This window comes from Tasmannia lanceolata, unplaced genomic scaffold, assembly GCF_043159265.1.
Source record: "Tasmannia lanceolata isolate RefF3 unplaced genomic scaffold, GAP_Taslan_0.1 ptg000037l, whole genome shotgun sequence".
In the NCBI taxonomy this organism is placed as follows: Eukaryota; Viridiplantae; Streptophyta; class Magnoliopsida; order Canellales; family Winteraceae; genus Tasmannia; species Tasmannia lanceolata.
This window is the reverse complement of record NW_027518714.1, coordinates 61262756-61284999: the sequence shown is the minus strand read 5'-3', so window position 1 is coordinate 61284999 and position 22244 is coordinate 61262756. Positions and strand designations below refer to the sequence as shown.

At 36.7% G+C, this 22244-nt stretch overlaps 2 protein-coding genes across 3 annotated transcripts; one reads left to right on the top strand and one right to left on the bottom strand.

The window, feature by feature from the left end:
- The first annotated feature begins 307 nt into the window (after window positions 1-307).
- LOC143862496 (Nucleic acid-binding proteins superfamily) lies at window positions 308-7594 on the top strand. Of its 2 annotated transcripts, none has more exons than XM_077373551.1 (10): window positions 308-609; window positions 1050-1209; window positions 2786-2847; window positions 3679-3838; window positions 3940-4060; window positions 5735-5816; window positions 5924-6018; window positions 6452-6530; window positions 6613-6663; window positions 7263-7594. In XM_077373551.1, exons 1-10 carry the CDS (start codon window positions 370-372, stop codon window positions 7344-7346), a joined length of 1134 nt encoding a protein of 377 aa, XP_077229666.1. In that variant the 5' UTR covers window positions 308-369; the 3' UTR covers window positions 7347-7594. The 2 variants fall into 2 exon arrangements, with proteins under 2 accessions (XP_077229666.1, XP_077229667.1); XM_077373552.1 differs by having other exon boundaries at window positions 470-609; window positions 1047-1209.
- Window positions 7595-9640: 2046 nt separating this feature from the next.
- Window positions 9641-21878, bottom strand: B73 (molybdopterin biosynthesis CNX1 protein / molybdenum cofactor biosynthesis enzyme CNX1 (CNX1)). Its single transcript, XM_077371692.1, has 13 exons — window positions 21510-21878; window positions 21235-21361; window positions 19919-20049; window positions 18148-18249; window positions 17983-18066; window positions 17207-17434; window positions 15304-15494; window positions 13841-13945; window positions 13436-13759; window positions 12113-12270; window positions 11921-12027; window positions 10235-10291; window positions 9641-10047 (listed from the first exon to the last, which is right to left on the bottom strand). Exons 1-13 carry the CDS (start codon window positions 21699-21701, stop codon window positions 9832-9834), a joined length of 2022 nt encoding a protein of 673 aa, XP_077227807.1. The 5' UTR covers window positions 21702-21878; the 3' UTR covers window positions 9641-9831.
- Between the last annotated feature and the right edge of the window lie 366 nt (window positions 21879-22244).

Here is a 22244-nt window from a genome sequence, read left to right as displayed (position 1 = left end):
ATATTTGATCCAACGAACGGGATCAGGGTGTAGGGTCATCTTATCATGCGGGGACAATGTCAATGAGCCGACCCTACATCCGTCACCCAAATCAATGGACCTGATTACATCCATCAGGCCCAAGTAGTTCTTTCATCTCTTCACAAATAAGACAAACCTTACATCGTGTAATCCCTAATTCTAGAGGGTGCCAATATCAGCTCCCAAGTTTTAAATGGGAAATACCTTTCCTGGCATGGAAGGGACTTCTGTGGGCGTTAGCAAAGACACTTGGGACAAATCTATACTATCAGGAAACTACTATTTTCTTTCGTATCCATCCCTCCCTCCCATCTCTCTCTCTCTCTCTCACACACACTCAGAAGTGCCATGTTGGGTGCGGTTGGGCTTCTTCGTGGTTTCTCATTTGCATTGGGCAGAGATGGGGCCTACAATACTACCACTTGTGCTTCCCCAAATTCATCTGGGTATTCTAAATTTTGCAGAAAATCTACTCTCAAACTACCCCACTGTGTGTCTAAGCCCATAATGTCGAAAATTGAAGGGATTGAGCAAGAGGAAGGAGTGCGCCTAGATTCAGAGGCTACCGAATCTCTCCGCCAAAGTAAGGTATTCTTTTTGTTACTTCCACCCTTCTCTTAATTTTCTCATTGAATTGGGTTTTCTTGTTTTTGCTTCTTTTCTTTGCTGGGGAGGTTCTTGTTTGGTAATTGAAGGGTGCCCAGGCCCAGTTTTGGTTTTGTAGAAAAACCAAGAAATACCTTATCATAGCCCGTAAAACTAAACACTAAAAATTTCTAATCTCAACATTTACCATCATGAAGTTTACTCTCATACTTGAGATTTTGTAGTAGTTCATGAATCTGATTAATTAGGTGATTGTTAATGTTAGGATTTGTCTAAGACCCAGTTAGTTCAGCTTAAATTATAGGATTTTATATTTCATTCTTCAGGTTGAAATTGTAATATTGGAGATACATTCGATGATTTATTTATTGTTCTCTTAATATGTAAATATGATCTAATACTTAATTTCTGCAAAGAAGTAGATGTCTGCTGATTGGAAGGAAGCAATGGCTTATAAAGAAAATGGATTTGTCTATGAGGGTAGGATTGAAGGCTTTAATGGTGGAGGCTTGCTGCTTCGGTTTAATTCATTGATTGGATTTCTCCCCTATCCTTTATTGTGTCCTTCACATTCATGTAAAGGTACACTCCTTTTCTTCCTTGCAGGTTTCACTTTCATCATTTAAATTTCACTGCTTTTTAGCTTTTCTTATTATGGTGCTCATACTTGTCCAATAATTTCACAATTACATATTGTGCTTCTGTATTTCTTTATTGTTTTCGTTTCTAGTTAGAAAAAACTTCAAAGATTGTAGGAGAATAACTATTCCAACTAAAGGCGTACTGCAGGACCGGGACATGTCAAGAATCATTAAAAAAAATGAGACACTTACATGTCTATATCTTCATGATATGTTCCTTGATATATACATGGTACATATCTTATATGTTATATGCTATATATAGGGTTTTGATAGGCATGACACCCATGTCAGTTTTGTAAGCATGTTAAAGACTAAAAGCAAATCAAATAAGACAAAAAGGCATGGTGGAAAATGTACTATTGTTTTGGGTTCAATTGGACCCGGCTTCACCATAGGACATGTGGCACATTTTTGGCATGTGGGGCCCATACCAATAGGTGAAATCCAACAAGAATAGTCCATGGCCCAAAAAAATTCATCAGTTGATGAAAATCGACTTGTCAGATCAAGGGCGTAGAATATATAGCGGTGAGATGTTAGATCGTGAACAGTTCATGTAGGGGGCCCATGTATTGGTTCTGGTCTCACATGCACAAACATGTGTCACGTCTACAGAATAATGTCCCATCCCTATACACACACAAATTATACATATATACAGATATATGAATCAAGACTTTTATTATGAAAGAATGCTGTTCAAATTCTAGTTATAGGCATGCTACTTGACAAATGGGATTTCCTTTCAATTTTTTTTAAAGATATTTGTACATCTTGTCATCAATATATAGTATACTGTTACTTGATCTTCTAGATCTATGGTACTTTTCTTTGTTATTTTCTTTTGATAAATAAGGAACTTATTACAAATGAATGCAGAAAATGCACACGGGCTCAATCGTAAGATAATCTATCTCTCAAATACAAAATTGGAGACCAAGTTCCCCTTTAGACAAAAGGAATTGTATGAGAGCTTGCTTCGTTTCTTCGTGAATTATAATGGTAAATTTATTAATCCTCGAGGGATTGAGAAAGTCAAACATTCATAATTTCCTTAGTTAAGTCTAATAATTTTGCAATGCTTGATAGTCCTACAAACAATTTCAGATCCTCTTTGTTTCCCAATGGCTAGCGTTGGTCAATCTCCCTCTATAGCAAGACTATCATCCTTACAATTCATATTTGTCACCACAGCTCTATCTAAGACCTACATTCTCTTCATGGGAACACCTGAGTAATGTTCTTGATAGCTTCAGGATTTTGATAGATTTAAAAGAGGAAGGCATGCTTTAGTTAGGAGATGCACTATATTTGCATCTTTCAGAAATCAAAGTATATTATCTTAAATCAAAGGTCACTTCTATTGGTTGGTGCTTACAAAATTAGTTATATATTATATATTCTTGATTACTGGAAATTTCAAATTGCCATATTGTTTTTCATCATCATTGGGTCCATTATTTGTTCAGAATATCTAAGATGTTATCACTATTGATGATACTTTTCTGATGTAGAACCTCAGAGAAGCATTCAAGAAATTGCAAAGGATCTAATCGGTTCGTTTATATCTGTTAAGGTACTTAATATTTTGGTTCAAGTTTGTTGAAAAGTTCTGGTTGTTTTGTTTCAAATCTCAAAAATTCTGTTGCCGTTTCATTCGATATTTTGGGCCTGATTACATGTGCAGTAAAATATTCTTTCTATTTTTCTTGAATAGGTAGTAAATCTTTAAAAAGACGAAAGCTACGTGGAGTCTGGCTGAGAGCCAACAACAATACATGAGGAAATAAAAGAAAAGAAAAAATCACATATTTGGCATCTCATGAAGCACTAAAATATTTATCCATTATCACTCCAAAATTTGGAAGAGAATTAGCCATGGAGGTTCCTTCCCGAGGAATATGGATGAATAGCACTCAATATAACTTGACATAATATATATTAAGCACCTTTGTATATAGATATCAGTCTGATTGGGTTTATTGATCCTACCATCAAGGTGTCCGAACTTTGCTCTTTGGAAAAATAAAGATATGGGCAGCACGACACCAAGTTAAAAAAATTTCTCATTTAACTTCACTAGTGATTATAAATACTCGAAAACTCTTTTTCTACAGTCTACCAGCACATAGAATCTCTCATCCTAAGTCTAAGCAACATACAATGATCTAGATTTACTTTCTTTTGTGATAACTAACAGCAGAGAGCAACACCCTCACATATATTGCCAGAGGAAAAGGCCAGAAATCAATTCACCATTATATGTCACACACATTTGAACCCGCATTTATTTGAGACCCAAGTCCATAAAACTTCCTCAATTTTTAAATGTTGAACAGGGAATCCTACACATTATTTTTGTTCATATTGGGTTTGCAGTTCATTCTTCTTCTTCTTCTTCTTCTAGGTAATCCAAGCGAGCGAGGAGAACAGAAAATTGATATTCTCTGAAAAGGAGGCCATTTGGTCAAAGTTTTCAGGCCAAGTAAATGTTGGAAATGTTTTTGAGGCGAGGGTGGGTTCTGTGGAAGACTATGGTGCCTTTGTTCACCTGTGTTTCCCTGATGGTATTTATAATCCTTGATTAGATCTCCTCATTATTTTTTATTTGACTGAGCATTATTTCTTTCATGAAGAAATGTGATAATATATTGAACTCATGGAACAGGTAATTATTATCTCACTGGACTCGTACATGTCTCGGAGGTTTCTTGGGATTTGGTTCAAGATGTGAGAGATATACTAAATGAAGGTGATGGCGTTCAAGTCAAAGTTATTCAAATAGATAGGTGTGTTTTTCATTCTTCTATCAAAGGATTTTATTTACTGCTAACATGTTATATCCTCATATGGAGCTTCTAGGTTATGTTCTTTCTAGCATGCTCCATAAACTAAGTAATGATGGATTGACTAGGTCTTTTCTAAGGCTAACTCTTGAAGAATATTGTTGCACTAGATTAGATGTTCCTTGACTTACTCATGAAGAAAAGAAGATAAGGTAACAAGAGAGGTTTTTTATTCTATCCTGTTGGAGTGATTAAGATCTGGAATACAATCAACCAGATTTTTCAGCGCCCTCAATCCAGATGCCAAAAAAAAAAAACAAAATAATGAGATCAACAGAAATCAAGATGTAGAAGAATAAGGACTTTAATTCCCCTTCGGTCTGCAAAGCCCTAGAACACGAATAGGCTTGAAGAGGGCACGCCGTGCCTTCCTAAAAGTATGTCATAAATTTCACTATTCAAAAGTCGATTACAAAATCCTCTCAAAACGACATAAGTACTCTCATCTTTAAAACATAGATATGGACTGACTAAACATGACTTAAAACATCTTAAAACATAACTTAAGTGAATGAAATAAAGAAATTAACTAGACTTCAAACGTGGGTCCACTTATTAAATTCGACTAAGTTCCCGTCCACTCTCTGGACGCCTTCTATACATCCCATGATTAATTGTCAAGTGATTTTTGTACCTCCCATCGATCTGAAACATATCACCTGTTGGTTATTGGAGCACCCCCTCCCACCAATTTGGAAAAAGATAGTCTTTGAATTGCCTCCGTTAGTCACCTTTAGATGGAATGGAAGTGCTTAAAGTTGAGGACATCAGATATGCTTATTTGACTTGACAAATTCAACAGAAGGTTAGTGTTGAAAACTGAGAGATCTTTAATCTCTCAAAATAAGATAAAACGCGATGTGCAACTAACGACAAGATGAGATTCAAGGAACAGAACACACAGCGTTCCACTATATCAGTTGGGGTTGCAAACTCTCTTTTCTTTTCCTCTAGAGTGATGAATCACTGCCGAAATGCAAGACATTTGCACAACAGTTAGAATTGTACCGTGAGACAACAGTTACTCAAAAAGCTTAAGCTGTTGGAGAAGGCGTCATTTAATCTTTTATACTCTTAACACTCCCCCTCACACGTGGCCCCTCTTTTTCTGGGTTGGCCTAAATGTGGCACATGTGGCCCCACTTTTGGGTTGGCCATAACAAGGAGGTTTGAACTCAGGACCTTTGGCTCTGATACCTTGTGGAACAACCAGTTACTCCAAAAGCTTAAGCTGTTGGAGAAGGCTTTATTTAATCTTTTATACTCTAACATGTACCATTCAAGAGAATTTGTTCTATGGCCACACCGGCTTACGGGGCCGAAAGTTCAATGGTTTGGTTCACCAAAGTTGTGGATCACACCTTTTCTTTTGCTGCGAGTATGTTTTCTCGGGAACTTGCTGACACTATATAATTTCTTTTTGTATTTTTCTCTGCTTTTAGTAAAGTCTCTATTATAGTATACCTGCTAAAAAGTATTGAAATTGTTTGTCTGTTTTATATTAGTCTACATCTATGATTGTTCTCTTTTTGAGATATAAAGAGTCATGTATACCTAGAAATTTCTATTCTTTGCTTGATAGTATCTGTGTGGGCTTCTATTGGCTTTATCATGTAGGGAAAAGTCAAGGATTACTTTATCAATCAAACAATTGGAGGATGATCCTCTTTTGGAAACTTTGGACAAAGTAATTCCTCAGGTGTGTCTGACATACCCTGATAAACTTGGTGGATATAGTTAATTTCTTATTTCTTCATCTAAAATAAAAATAATTTCTAACTGCTCATGGGATATGAACCATTGCAGGTTGGGACTGATAAGTCAAACATTTCTTATAGCTTGAACATTGAACCTCTTCCAGGGCTTGAAAGCATTTGCAAAGAGCTACAAGAAGAAGATGGGTATGCTTGTATGATTACTTGATTTTTATAAAAGTGAATGCCTCGTGAAACCTTAGGGAATTTGTGGAAACGCATTGATATTTGATCAGTAACTTCTATGGTCCTCACGTTAGCTGTGTCATTAAGGGCATTTCTGATCTATATTGCAGAAATATTTTATCATATGGCCATCGCTAGTCCATTTGAATAGGCCAGAGCCAGTGAACAAACAATATAGTCAAGTTGTAAAAAAATTTAATGACACAGAAAAAGGCATGTCCGGTTCAGTAATACATTTGCATATTAGTAGCTTTCTGTTGACCTGTTAAAATATACTCAGAATCAACTGATCAAGCAACCATTTTGTCAATATCCTTTTATTTTTATTTTTGAAGCAACGAATTCTGAGGAAACTTTACTGCTATTTATTTGGCATTTGCCCATTTCTGTGCAGTATAACTGATGTAAGGATTGGTCGAAAAGGAATTGAGAAGCGTGTGGTTTCACAGGACTTGGAACTTTGGCTTTCAAATGTATGATGTCAAAAGAACCTTGTTTTTTCAACTGAGAACGATTGAGTTTTTGTTGTTTTCAACCTTTGTGTTTCATCTGTAGGAACCTGTCAAGGACAATCAGTTCACGCTTCTTGCTCGAGCTGGCCGAGAGGTTAGTTGTTTTTGTTTATGCATCCACTTCTTGGTTCCATTCCTGAAGTGTGATTTCTTATAGTGGAAATCACTTCTCCTTAGAGAGGATTTCTTGGTGATATGCATAATCTGGGTTTGTAAAACCATGGTCATTGAAAGGAATGATCAGATGTGGTTATTGCTTCCCCTTTTCTGCAATATTGTAAAAAAACAGCAAAGAAAAGAAGAGCAATTCAAGGGTGGAAACCATTTATACATGACATTGGAACTGTTGGAGTGGGTGGGTAGAGAAGCTATGTGTTCAGGGTAGGACCAGTAGCTTACATTGTATGGTGGGACCCCCTGTCCCCTTGTAAATGTTTTGCTCTGTTTAATTCAATAATTTTGTTACCATTCTAAAAAAAAAAGCAAAGAAAAGTAGAGCTATTCAATTTATTTTAGTACTTCACATCATTTAAATTTATAAATTTGATGTGATCAGCTCCCATTCTGAGCACAGGTGTCATTTTTTGTAAAATCATAGTTCAGGCGCACATGTACACTATTTTTTTTCTAGTTTCACCTCTCTCAATGATAAATCATCATAAAAAATGTGCTTATTGATTCACTGTGATTCAGGTCCAGGAAGTATATTTGACAACAAATCTTGATCAAGAGAGCATAAAGAAGGCAGTGCAGCGAGTCTTGGGACGAATCATATGAAAGCGGTTGTAGTTTTCACTTTGAGTTCTGATGCTTTTGCTTTGCTGATTATTCATTTCAGTAAGGATATACCTGTAATCTTCCCTTATGCAGATACTGTAAAAATGAATTACCTGAACTCGCACCCACCTTCATTACTTGTAAATTATGTCAATAGATCACACTGATTTTACTTCTAACTCTGATTTACAGTGACAGAAGATATGAGAAACCTTAAATTGAATTTCATCTGTATAAAGAGGACTACCTGACTTGATTGTAAATATCAATGCAGGGTTAGAAACTTGAGTTTCCTGTCCTCTCTTCTTGGGGTCTGCCTACTTTCTACCTTACTCTTTGGTGCCCCTACTATCTTGTTTTGGGCACTGCCCATGAAGTAAGCTGCGAAGCCTATTTTTGGTCAATGCGTAACTCTTGTAATTTCGCACTTATTCTCATTCATCAATCTAGACTGTTGATCTAAGATCAATGATTGGATAGGATTAGAAAAAAGATGTACAAGATCCAAAGCAAGGAAATTTGAAATACGTTCCCAAGGGTTTTTTCTTGTGATCTTTGTGAGGATGGTTCAGGAACTCCATTTTATGAAGTTACAAAATTCCTCCAATAATTTAAAATTTCTTGAAAAATCCCATTTTGTATGCCTCATTTTAACTTTTAAAAACCTCTAATACAAAGAGAAAGTAATAGAAATGAAATTCACATCCTAATCTATCGGATGCGCGCACTTGAGTGCAGTTTTCATTCTTTCTATTGTATCTTGTTTAGAAACAATAAGTACATGAATAATAAGAGGAATGCTAAATTGAAGAGCGTCCTTGCAAAAGCCCAGTCTCTCTCTCTCTCTCTCCTAATAAATCAGAAATATCGGCCCATAAATTCGAATATCAGCCAAAAAAAGGTACATTTTCACAATTGCCGGTCGATAGCCTGAGATTGGTTACAGCCAACTAAGTCTTGTGAATTTGGATATTTGCTGACAGATATAACCGATAACCCAAGATATTTTGTGGGAAATCTCTGTTTTAAGCAAAAAAATTGTATTCATTAGCTTACTATGGTCTGGACCCTGGATCTCTCTAATCTCAAAATCATCAGCAATATCTCATGGTTTTAGTACACGCAATGAAAGAGTGGAGACACCAACTACACGCAAGGTTGGCAAAAGAAACTAGTTCATAACGAAAGTTCGAAGGACTTGCTAGCTAATTTTGCAGAAAGCCATTTCATGGCTCACTTTTGCAGGAGAGAACAGTCATACAGGCTCACTTTCTAGCAGATTTTGTCTCATTCATTTAATTCATTTGATATGGCTGTTATCTGCTGCAAAAGTCAGCTGCGAAATGGCTTTATGCGAAATTGCCTAATAAATCCAAAGTTCAACAAGGACAATGTTCTACAAGGGGATACCAAGCTGGGGATTAATTAATCCTTGGATAGGCATGTTATCAACCGTTCACCACGATAACAGCTCCCATGGATAGGGTATAATATAAAACCAGGATGGCCAATCCCAGAGGCTTATTCAAGATAAAATAGCAGGATACACAATCTCAGGAATAGCATATCCAAGGATTTCCTATGCTTGTAAAACCCCAACATGGTACAGGTGTGTCACAGTAGTCACACTAGAATAACATGTTTGAAGTCTTCCTGAAACACATGAACGGTTGGGAACATAAACGAGCAACACATCACTATCCGTATCAAACAGGCAAAGACCATTCACCCCCACCTTATGAACTGTTTGAACTGTACACAACTAGGAGGGGTTTCATGGAATCTGGTTAAACTGATTCAGACAATTGTATATTTCCAATCACTAACTTGAAAATGGATGGTTAAAGTCGAGCAGTGGCCAAATTAAGCAAGCAAAAGTTCTTCAATGAAATTGCCTTGAATGCACTGGAAATGGCATTCCTAGAAATGGGCAATTACAACAGAATATTTCCTGTTTATGCATGTATTCCATGACTGGGTTTGAGTTTAAAATCATGTACAAATTCTACTGACCATTATCATACTACAGAAAGGTAGCCAACCACACTTGATGGAGATCCAGTACTCTCAACAAAAGGCATGTACCAGTGGCCTAAATTTGTTGGGAACTTTCGCGCGAACAATCTTGCCCACACAATTTGGGGTTGGCCCGCCATATCAGCAACCTAGATCACCCCAAAAACATGCTACAAATACAGTGGGCATTGAACAAGATTCATGTTTTTCTTGCTCTGCATGAATGGCCTAAGATTCATCTTATAGATCGTTTCCTAGTGCACTCAAATGCTATTGCGGCAGTGAAATGGATACAATTATCCATTTTCTATAATGAATTGTTGCAGCCATTTACAACCAAATCTATATTTATAACTAGTGAAGGAAACTATTGCTGAGTTGTTAACATTTTCAGTCCGTTAACCTCTTCACAAAAAAAAAAAAAAAAAAAAAAAACATTTTCAGTCTGTTAATAATACCTCATCCTTTCTCAGTGTTCACAAGAACACGTAGATTCAATGCCAGAGGATGCCAATTGGAAACTCCGTTCCCACACGTCCGTTGGCTCTGCCTCTGCATGGGGGACATGCCGAGGGTGCTTCTCTTTCTTGTCTCCCTTAATCTGTCTCAAAGCATGCTTTAGTGCAGGGGACAAAGCCTCCATGCACTCAGCAACTGCATTCGGATTCCCTGGCATGTTGATGATCTGAATATACCATAAAAGGAATCACTAGAGGAAAATGGAAAATGAACAACTGTTGGGAACGAAAGCAAAAACAGAAGACTAAAAGTACTACCACATTAAAAAAAAAAAAAAGAAGTACTCCCACATTTGTAAGAAAGAAAGAACAACAAAGTGACAGAATATTGCTGAAATGAGGTCAGATCCTTACCAATGTTGATCCTCTTATTCCAGCTACAGCTCGGGAGAGCATGGCAAACGGTGTCACCTGTATTCAAAATAGGAATCATCAAGCATTTGGTATTTCAGAGCAAAGCGCAAACACTAACCAATATCAAAACATAATCAGGGCCCTAAGCAGTTCCATCCAGGTTGCTTTTAATATTTTTTTGCCTCCCAAGTTTGTTGTAATCAATCATATTCGGAAAATTTTAAAGATGGCATAGCAAAGCTGTCAAGGTTGCATTGACCAAGCATAAGCACGGATTTCTATCTTGAATTTTCCTTCAAGCCTTACCTTAGCACCCAACAATAAAAATGAACTTTTCCTATGCATCTTTCCAATCATCCAAAAGTACAAGTACCGTAAAACAATATTGATGGGGGACCAGCCTTCACAAAAATTAGAAAAGGAACTAATTGTGAATAGGGTCCATTAGATGTGCATTTTTTTTCCTTTACTTTTTAAGGATATAATTGTCTTTTATTTTACAGGGATATATTAGTCATATTAGAATTTTATATTTTCCTTTATGAAGCACGATAGTCCATATGTGGCGAAGATCTTAAATCGAAGCTAGCCAATAGGCAGAATGCAACAAACACCTTTAGTGATAAGTTTCCCTGATTGCAGATTCTTCACAAGACCATAAGGTGCAACGATAAAATAATAGAATTGAGAAGTAACTAAGAAACGAACAATAATTTACGTTGAATGCTAGGTAGAAGATACACATCTAGTACATGGCCTAAGAACCCATGGCAGATAGAAAAGATGCAAAACCAATACATGAAGAACTGGAGAAAGATCTGCTAACTCTCACCTTACAAGGGTAATAATTTTATTCCTCACCCTTTATGAAGGAAATGGGAGAGTTACCATGTCTATCCACCAATTTCTACAATGTCTGATCGCGGTCCATATACCATAAATCTCACAAAGCTGACAATGCGAGCCATCTGATCAATGAATAAAAAATGGATGGTTAACAAGTGACCAAAAGTTAAGAATCAACGCCATTGATCAGATGGCTAGTGTTGTCCATGGCTAGTGTTGTCCAACTAGTGAGATTTTTGGACCCTGTGCCATTCATGGTATAGCCCATTGATTGGTATAAGTCCCGATTGCCCACACAAATATGGGGGTGGAATGGAAGTGTGCTAGGAACATGCCAAAAGCATTAACCAAATTCATAGTACCATTATTGTGTATATGTACATCTATATACGGAGCTAATATTTGCAACCCCTGCTTTTGATAACTATGGTCTTCTCTTTGTTTAATCCTTTTTTATTGGCTGTTACAGCTACATGTAAATTGTAACAGCCAAAGGAAAATATTTTTTTGAACAATAGCCAAAGGAAAAAATTTAAAATATATAGAGGGAGCATCCATCAAAGGTGGAAAATGAAAAATTAAAAACAGAGGAATCAGTGCTTCAGGTTCATTACAAATAGTGCTGAATTGTTTATGATTTGAAATATAAGCTCTAACTAATGATATCTACTAGTCACTTTAATACTCAAGCAAATAGCACAACTAGCACTGCATTTGTTCATATTTTCGTCTATCTACTAGTCACTTTAACACTCAAGCAAATAGCACAACTAGCACTACATTTGTTCATATTTTCATAGAAAAACAAACTCACGTTTTACCATAGGAAAATCTTAATACCTTGAGACTCTCTTGCAGCATCACATGAAGAAGACCAGGGGTTTCTTTGTCTATCAAACCTTTTGTGGCTTCAGGGGTAACATCTCTGGGAGTAAAGCCAGTGCCACCTAAAAAAACAAAAGGAAGCTGAATAATAAGGGCAGTTTGATTTTCTGTAGTTCCAACCAAACATCACCATCACAAGAGCCTAACCTAAAGTTAAGATGAGTTCAACTTTGTCAGTATCGCTCCATCTTCGCACCACATTCTGAATTTCACACACTTCATCTGGAACTACTGCTGTGGCGACAACCTTTGCTCCTCCTAACCTTTCTGATGAAGCATTTACAACAGAAACTGCTCTTGGACCACTGAAGACATTTCCTCTTCGGTAAGTTTGAGATTCATATAAAAATAAATAAAAATTGTAATGTGCAGAGAATACACTGTTAATATGTTGTCTTCTTTGACAAAGATTAACAGTGACTCTGTGATACTTGATTTCGCATCAACTAAGTGACCCCATTGAAACAAAGACCCAATGAGGTGTATCCAGATGCATTTTTCCAAATATCAATAAAGGATTTGACTAAAGTAAAAACTTTGTAAAGCGGGCTCACAAGGTTGGACCTCTGAATTAACTCAATTCATGCAACTTGGGTCTGATTTTTTTAAAGTAAATTTGGGAAGAAAGTAAACTTGGGAAGTAAAAACAAGAAACACAGAAGATAATTAAAGGTGTTGGAACATCAACTACCTTTAACAGTGTGAGTCTCCTCTTGAGATCTATCATTACATTGATTTGGTGGTTGAGTATTTAAACGAATTGATTTTGGAGTATTGGCCAGCATTACTTTGACAACTCATGGTTAAAAGAAATGGTAGCACTCATACTGTGGATATTTGATGAAAATAAAGAGGGCCTGCAAGTCTGCACAGCTCTTGATACACGCCAGCAAAAAAGAAGCAACAATAGGAGTCAAAAAAGAAAAGATACAAATTGGCACAACAGGTGTCAGCATCATTATATGATGCTAATGTTAGCAGGGGCCCACCATAGTCCATATATTTCGAAAATTGGAGTAGTAATTTATTTATTAAATATTATTATTATTTTTACAAATATCTAAAATGGGTTGCTTGAAAGTCAAGTTTAGGGAGATCTGGGTTTCTTAAACAGCATATGTTAATGTAATTGGGTTCCTCATGTGCCGGGATATGAGTTTAGGTCTATAAGGGACCTAAATTGAGCAACCCCTATTTTTTTTATAAGAACACTCCCTCTCTTCAGCTTTATTATGAAATGCAACTTTCAAAAGCATAAAAATGGGAAGAGAAGTCACTATTAGAAATATTAAATTTGTAAAAAAGGATGTTCTTATAATTTACAAGGACATGGAGTGCCGGTATCAGCTCCCTTAATAAAATTATATTTAAATAAGAAACTTATTGTAGACTCAGAAATAGCAGATGTGAAAAAAACTTATTCATCATAATGATCCCATAAAAAGAACCAATAAAAAAAATGAAGCACACCTTCGATCAGGGCCAGCCCCTGCCGCAACAGTGTCACTCACTGTAAGAACAGCTACTTTGACCTTCGCATCTTGAGATTCAGGTACAGCTTGTGTATGTGTGATACTTTTTCCTTGCGTAGAATTTAAACCAAGCGATAATGAAGCCATACTACTGGTAGCTTTACTCATGGGAAAAATGCTTATATCTGAAATAAGAATAGCCTGCACAGACATTCCAGCAGGAAGTACCATGCCCGTCGCTGGCAACTCTAGTAACGCATTTGCTGACTTCATGCTTAGTAGTCGACTACTCAACTGATGACCAGTGCTCTCAGCTACAAAACTGTAATGCATAGAGAACTGTTTAACATAATTACCCTCATGGAATTGGCAGGGAGCCACTATAAAAGATTTCAACTCTTACCCTGGATCCCCAGATCCATCATTGAGTTCCCATCTAATAATGGCTCGATGAAATTCTGTTCGAATTGGATCTGTCTTTATAGGCTTTGCAATGCGAGCATGCACTCTGTATATAGATCACAATGCCGTTTAAAGTCAATCTTAACCTATAAATGAATGGTTCTCATGATATAGCAAAAGCACAAGATTAATTTACTATAGAAGTCAATATGTAACATCCATAATTTCCAGAATTTTTTCGTTTGGTTTCATAGATTAACGGATGAAGGCTAACCTATATTTTAAAGAAAAAGAAATACAAAATGTACTACCAAAAGAAGCAAAAATTCTGGAATATACGAATCCCCGAACTGAATACCGTGAAGAACTGAAGCTGGAATCCGTGCACGCTTGAGACCCACTTCTAAGGAGCTTTTCAGAAGTCCATATTTTATGGCACAAAGAGTTTTTGGGTTATTCTGCCTCAGAATATTTCATGGTTAACCTCCACAGAATTGGAATTTAAGCAGTTCGACTGGTTTTCCACAAATCCAATTCATTTAAGTTCAGTCAATCGACAGTACATCAATCCAAGATAGTAACATTTATATCCACTTGGTTAGCTCTAAGATAACGGATTATGATATTCAGGAACATAGCAATTCACTTATAAAATGTAATAGAGGTGCTTCTTCACATTATTCCAAAGAGAAGCATAGAGGTCACAGGATTCACACTGTTGCCACTTTTGATAAACAAAACTGCAATTGAAAATATTTTTTGGTAAATAAACATAAAAAGTGTAGATTTAGATTTGTTAACCAAGGGTAGTGAAGATAGTTTTATAGTCCAGGTATACACACTGATACAACATGCAAATAGGAACAACACATCAATTGGTTGCCTTCAGTAAACAGTATCTTAGCAAATTCCGGGAGCTGGACAGAAATTCTGGTTAAGGAAGCACAATCTCTCTACTACTAGAAGGGCATAGTTGGTATTTTTGGTTGTACAATATATAAATAAGATTAGAGGGTAATCTAACCCTAATTTTCTCCTTTGTTGCCACTTTAACTACTAATGAAATGGAAAATCAATAAACATCTAAAACCGTGCCTTTATGCTTCCAAAATGTACTTATGAAGCAAGGTGGAAACCCAGAATCATCCAAAGAAAAACAAAACATAATATTACTGCAAATCATCAGCTTCAGTAATTGAAAAAATGTTTTGCTAACGAGTGCCCTTAGGGCACCCGGTAAGGTGCATTGAAAATGATATTTGACAATCATTTTACACATTGTTTGATAAAAATACTCATATTCTGTGAATTTATTATCAAAAGATGTCATTTCCAATGCACTTTAACAGGTGGCCTAAGGGCACTCGTTAGCAAAACCCATTGAAAAATACCAACCGAAATATTACTTTAACTTAAATGGATAGAAAAGAGAGAGGGGTATTATTTGGGCAAGTTTTCAACAACCTCTGGAGCCGAGGATTTTCCCAACCCGCAAGACAGCGAATGGCAGGAACACCAAAAAGATGGAAACAGACCAAACAGCTCACAGGATTTCCAGGCAAACCAAATGCAAGGATCTTCTTGGCTGCTCTTCCTTCAGTTGATTTAACACTAATCTCTGCAAATGTTAAAGGCTTTCCAGGTTTCATCTGAACCTGAAATGAGATCACCACAGCATCTCACTATGTAAGAAAAGTAATCCCATAAATGGGCTTAATCAAACTTGACGAGAGTAATAATCAACAATTTATTTGCATTAAAAAATTTGGTCTATAAATGTTGGAAGTATAAGAACAGGAAAACACCAACAAAAAGAACCAATAACACACCAAAGAACTGAACAGTGGTTCCGGGAGAAGCAAAACGCTAACTAAGAATTCCCTTTGGGATGAACTTTACAAAAACATAATCAGGACCATGCCTCAAAAGCAAAGTAGGCTTTCCAAGTCACAGCCAGTGTGTTTTCTAGTAGTAAAAATAAATGGCTCCAAGGATCAAATACGGAAAATCCCATATTCTTTAAGAAGTTACATATTCCTAAAGATTTACTCAGAAAAATCACAAAGCAGAATGATAACTCATATAATCATCATTGACCATCAGAAAATCTACAGTTGAAAAATCAAGAATTTATTGCAGGGATGTGTCTTAAGAGGGCAAAACCATGGACATAGCTAGAACATAGATAAGAGCCTGGTACAACCATTGATTAGGAATGGTTTATTGCACTCTCAATATAATAAATATTAACTGTTTCCAATTAGCATTTCAGTTATTCTATACATTTCAGAAAAAAGGGTCACATGGTTTTGCCATCCCAGTTTTCTTGGTATGCAACGTGCCAAGCACCTGGTATACAGATTAGAAATCACGTCTATCACTTTTCCAATTCAACGATCCATTTAGAGTATTCATTCAATTTTTCCCACTGTAAATAAAAGGTATTGTTTCAGTGGTAGAATAAATAAAAAAAGTGTCACATGGTTTTGCCTTCCCAGTTTTTTTTTTTTTTGAAAGGCAAAGACTACAGTAAACATGCCTTCCCAGTTTTCTAGCTATGCAATGTGCCAAGCTCCTGGTATACAGATTAGAAATCACGTCTATCACTTTTCCAATTCAACGATCCATTTAGAGTACTCATTCAATTTTTCCCACTGTAAATAAAAGGTATTGTTTCAGTGGTAGAATCAAAACTCCTAAAAGAACGATCCCCTAGTACCATGTGAGAATATTAGGCAGAATGAGGTTAAGAAATAGCTTTTAATAAGCCAAATAACAAAGCATTCTTTTTGAAATGGATAATTTGATGATAACCAAATAACAAAGCACTATATATTCAAGATGGAAGCTCTACAGATAGACAACTTAGCTAGTCTCAAATAATTCAGAAACAATGCACCAGCCGTCTCTAAGAATGCAGCAAAAAAAAAAGGTTCCCCAAAAATTTCCAATTTTGATTGAGAACTACAATATTCATAACAATTTTAATTTCGGAGAACCATAGAAAATTGGCATATTATACATTTTTTTTGTTCTTTTTTTAAGCATATCAAGAAGAATTTTATTAAGGCTCTGTTCCTTTCGACGTAAAAATGAACATAAAACAAATTTTATGTTCATTTTTACGTCGAAAGGAACGGAGCCTAAAGAAAAATGAAATCACAAAGGGGCAGGAATTGGTAAACATTCAAAACATTTCAACAAGTTCCAAGCCCAACTAGTGCAGTTAAAGATGCCTCTATTGCAAATCTAAAAATGCATTACTTCCTACATATCAATTGCACTGTATAAATTTACATTTGAGAAAGCAAATAAGAAAATTGATCAGAGGAAGCAGGAAAAATACATAGATGAACCATCAGTCTACCCTGTTGAAATGAATGGTCCCTCTCTTTCCAAGCAAAGGCTTGACAAAATCTCTATCTCCCATGGAAACACCTCCAGAAGTAAAAAGGACATCAATGCCGGCAGAAATAGCACTGTCCAGTATCCTCTCAACATCCTCTTCATTATCATTAGCAATAGCCAGGTCAATTGTATTACATTGCTGCTGTTTAGCAGCTGCTAGTAGCATAGCACGGTTGGAGTCCCTGATCTGCATAAGTAAACAAAACCATCATGAATTTATACGGCATACAAGCCTAATCCCCCCTGTGCAGCCCATTTGAAACCTACAGCCGCATGGGATTCTCCCCGTGTAGAAGCGTTTTCAGTATCTCCAAGGGGTGGGCCACACGGAGTGGGTTGGGCACGGTTAGTGCTGCTAAAAAACAAAACCGGGGACGGTAGAAGACTCAGAACCGGACAATATTAGGGCGTGACATTCTCATAGTTGGATACTGTAGAAGACTCAGAACAAGACAATATTTACATGGTGGGGTCGGGGCGTGACATTTTCATAGCCGGTAGAAGACTCAGAACCAGACAATATTTACACAGTGGGGTCGGGCATGACATTCTCATAGTTGGATACTGTAGAAGATTCAGAACTAGACAATATTTACACGGTGGGGTCGGGGCGTGACATTCTCATAGTTGGATACTACAAAATTGACTTTAAGTACGCCATACACAGCCAAATAAGTGAAATTAGCAGTTGTCTTACACTCTTACTATGTCAGTTGAGCACAAAACTTGCACTACCTGTCCATAACTTAGAAGCTGAGTTGTCGGCTCTACAAGCTCATCCCCTGTAGAAAGCACAGCAACTGATGGCCTAGGGTACACCTGTTCGTAGAAAATCAATTCAACTTCACATTTACCACGATTTCCAAAAGTTTGGAGCATCAAAGAAATAATCAGGATTACCTTCACCATCATAACTCCCATAGTTGCAAGTAAGCCAATTTCGGAAATGCCCACTTGTTCGCCTGACTTTAATATTGTGGCACCTTTCTCGATGTCACACCCCTGACCAGTTCATAAAGGAATGGATGGAAAATGTTATGTGCCCCTTACATTTTATCTCTTAACTCATTTAACAAAGAATAATGGTTACTTGTTTTGCACTGCAAGCTTTTCAATATATCATTCAAAATGCATGAGAATATATACTCCTAAAATTCAGTTAATTCTTACATTCTTGCTCGCTCAGATACGAATGAAGGGATAATGAATATTCAAATAAAAGACTTGAATCAGAAAAAATATTTAGGTGTTAGGTCCTTCTGAATCAACATATCATCGAGGCTCATTTCTCCTCTTCAAATATAGGATTACTAATTTCCCTCTGATTTATTAGTCCAACCCATTTCGAATTGGTAAGTGATATGTTCTCCACCTTTTCTTCCTTGGGCCACCGCCCTCAACTATAAAAAGAGTAGTCATAAATACACTGAAGGGGGGTGGCCCAAGTAAGAAAAGGAAGCGAATATGTCATTTCCCTTTCAGATTTTCCATTTTCTACTGATTTTTTTCCCTGACCAGAGTGCACTTATTTAAGCGGTCTGAAAGTAACTCAGAGTTCTGCAATATTTACTCTCTCTTTTCTAGTTCTTTCAAGTATGCATGTGTGGAAAGGTAAGTGCGCACACACAAGAACACACGAATCTCAATGAAATCATAGAAATTCAGATCCAAAACAGTGTTAAAAAAGCCTCTTTCAAAACCATACCATCCCAAATCAGATCTAATACACAAAGAAAAGTCCAGAAATGGTTAATGCAAGTACAAGGAAAACCCCGAAGTAGTGCAACAGAATGAAATTAAAGCCTTAAAATGGGCAGCGACAGATAGAGCAAAAAATAGCCCTTAAGGTGCCCCATCGACGAGTTGTACTTCGTCCTAATTTATCTTTTCCTAATTTTATACTGTGGTTGCATTTTCTTCTTTTCTATGTAATTTTTCTTAGCCTTCTACTATTTTCTGGGTTATATTTATTTCTTAACAGCTTTTCATTCAAAAATCAGAACACTAGATTGCATATAAGGTTAGACTCGTCGAAATTTAAAAAAAGAAAACAGGAGACAAGATTGCATTTATGGTTAGACTCATCGAAATCTCAAGTTTCAGACCCTGGAACTCATTGCATCCCAGTGCACTCGCTAAACTTGGTTCTCATAATTACGTCAAAATCAGATAGAAACGTATGCGCAACATTTGAAGTTTCAAACTGATCCATGTGAATAGAAACAACTAGACATCGCTACTATTCAAAAAAAAAGAAGAAGAAGAAAAAACTAGACATCTCATTAATTAATGATCAAATGCACAAGACAAACATATGCACAGCATTTATTGGACATTAAGGAAAGAAAGAATATGGAACTCAATGCTTCCAAGTTCCTAGAGTCCTTTATAGAATGTATGACAGTTGTAATGTCCACTACATGTAAACCAGGCACCATTCGCACAAGATGAAAGAAAATTACATGCAGAAAACATAAATAAATGACGCACATTGAAATCAAATATTTGGATCAGATAGAAATCCGTGCATGATAAACAGTATCCAAGACCAAGAATGACATGACGCCTACAGAAAATATAGCATGCCCAACAGTAACCATTTATTTGTAGTTTCAGCACTAAGGCCTCCAACATTCTCACAGATAAAACCGAAAAGGTAATAGGATTGTACCACTGGACGAATATCGAGCCCTGGGCTGGCTCTCGCAAATATTTTGACCTTCTTTAACCCACTTGATGAATCTTTCATGTGTTCGGTATCTTCGATTTGTACAACAGCATCAGCACCATAAGGTATCGGTCCTGATAATGAAATGGAAATAAAAAAATTTAGGCGTACAAACAAAACCCGAACTTGCACTTACAGAAACACTAACCAATACATGGAGCATGGGATATTTTTAGGAAGAATTTTGTCCCTTTTATTTATGTTCTTCACGGTACCAAAAAAAGGAGAATTATTAAAGAGTTGCCATCATGCTAATACAATCCCCTTTGACTCAGATGACAGAGAAGCCTGTCTATCATGTAGAGTATACACTGATGGGGCCACCACTTAGTGAATGGCTAGGTGCCTTGGAGGCTGGGCACGTATTAAATCTTTTTTTTCGAACAGGTATGCACTAATGAAAATAAAAAGAGGACAAAAGATACAAAAGAAAGGGAGCAGCAACGCATCCCCACCATGCCAAACCAGGTGGTTTAGCACGATATGAGAAATTTTGAGCTGATGGGATCTTCATTTGTCTTGGGGTCTCGATCAACAACGTACAATATAGTGATGGTTCCCTAGATCAACAGCCCCAATCATGGAACTTTTACAGTGAACCCGCAACTAGGAAAAAAATCCCAGTTATGCAACGAAGTTAGCATTTGCTTCTAAAAGGGACTTTTCTGAATCATTTTGACCCAAAGGTGTCAAATGTGTCCCTTATTGGCTCAGAAAGCATACAACCACAGTAGAACGAGTTTAACGCTAAACTTCAGCCAGTGTGTGACCCAGTTGGGTCAACTAAAGTGATTCCTCGATCAGCAGTTTTCGCACTATACATGCTACAACTTCACAAGAAATAGCCATTAATAGCATATAACACAGTCCCAAAGCGTAAGATCTTCCTTACTTGCCAAAGTAATATAACATATGCCGATATAATAATATTACTATATGTAAATAATAATATTATTCAAATACAGTATCATGTATTTCGCTAAGAGAGACAGAGCCAAAGGTAAAAACTTTAACATTGTTTTGTTGGCCTAGGCTAAGTTATCAAAATGGTAAGTTTCAAATTTAATTAAAATGAAAACAAAAATCTCTTTCAATGACAAGCAAGTGGAAGATAATCAACACAACAAAATAATAAGCAAACACAAAACAATCAAACACAACTTATTATAAAAAAATAAAAAAAAACCAATCTTGGTAATGGAAAGATCTGTATCATATAAAGTTTACGAGATCGCAACCAGGCAAAGTAGTAGACTTGCCTCCAGTTGTCACATATGCAACAGTTCCAGGCGTAACTGTCACACCCAATGCATCATTTCCAGCTCTTGATTCAGCAATTACAGTATATTCACCGGGCCCATCTGAAGCAATTACAGCATAACCATCCTACAGTAAAAAAGATCATAAACCAGTAAAGATACTAACAAGTATGCTAGTGAAGTCACCAAAAGCTTAATTTTTTTAAATGAGTTGAAAACTCCAAAGAAAAAAAGAGAATAGGGAATCTGAATATTAGGGCATAATATTAGGTTACCTTGATTGAAGCTGGATAAGGGGGTAAAGGGTCAGGGGCTGAAACGTCCTCGGCCAATATCATTCCGAGCGCGTCATGAAACGGAACGGTGATGGGTTTCAGACGCGCTTGTTGTGAGACACTGAGAACGATGTTGAGTGCTTCTTCCACAGAGATCATGGGACTCGTTGAGGGATGATTCTTCTTCTCCATTTGATTATAGTTCGATGAGTTTTTATTCTCTTCTTCCTTATTAACTACTACTATTATACAGAGGCACAGAGCTGAGGAAGAAGGTAGTTGTCAAATTTCAATAACTAATGGGTGTCTTCTTTAATAAGGAGCCCTAGAAAAGATGAAGCCAAATATCTCTGGCCCATGATGTTCGGATTGTTCTAGGTCCTTCATCTATTATTAAAGTTTAACCGTACACTTCATTTTGAAAATATATGGGTGGGGCCTACAATTGGGCCTTAATGTTACTGCCCGACCCACACCATAGGATGATCGGAAGCCGTAAATTTGATGGGCCACAACGTAAATAGGTTGTGCCCCAAAATCATTCCCACATGATAATTGCAACCCTCCGGTCTATAGAGGTTTCCATAATACGCAGTTTCTCGATTAGATCGGAGGGCTAAGTTCATCCTGTAGAAATGGTATTTTGGGGCACAACCATGGTTTTAAGTTTAGACCGAAACCATAATTTACCGAAATTTCATTTTTTGTCATTTATCGAATTTTGGACTGAAATTT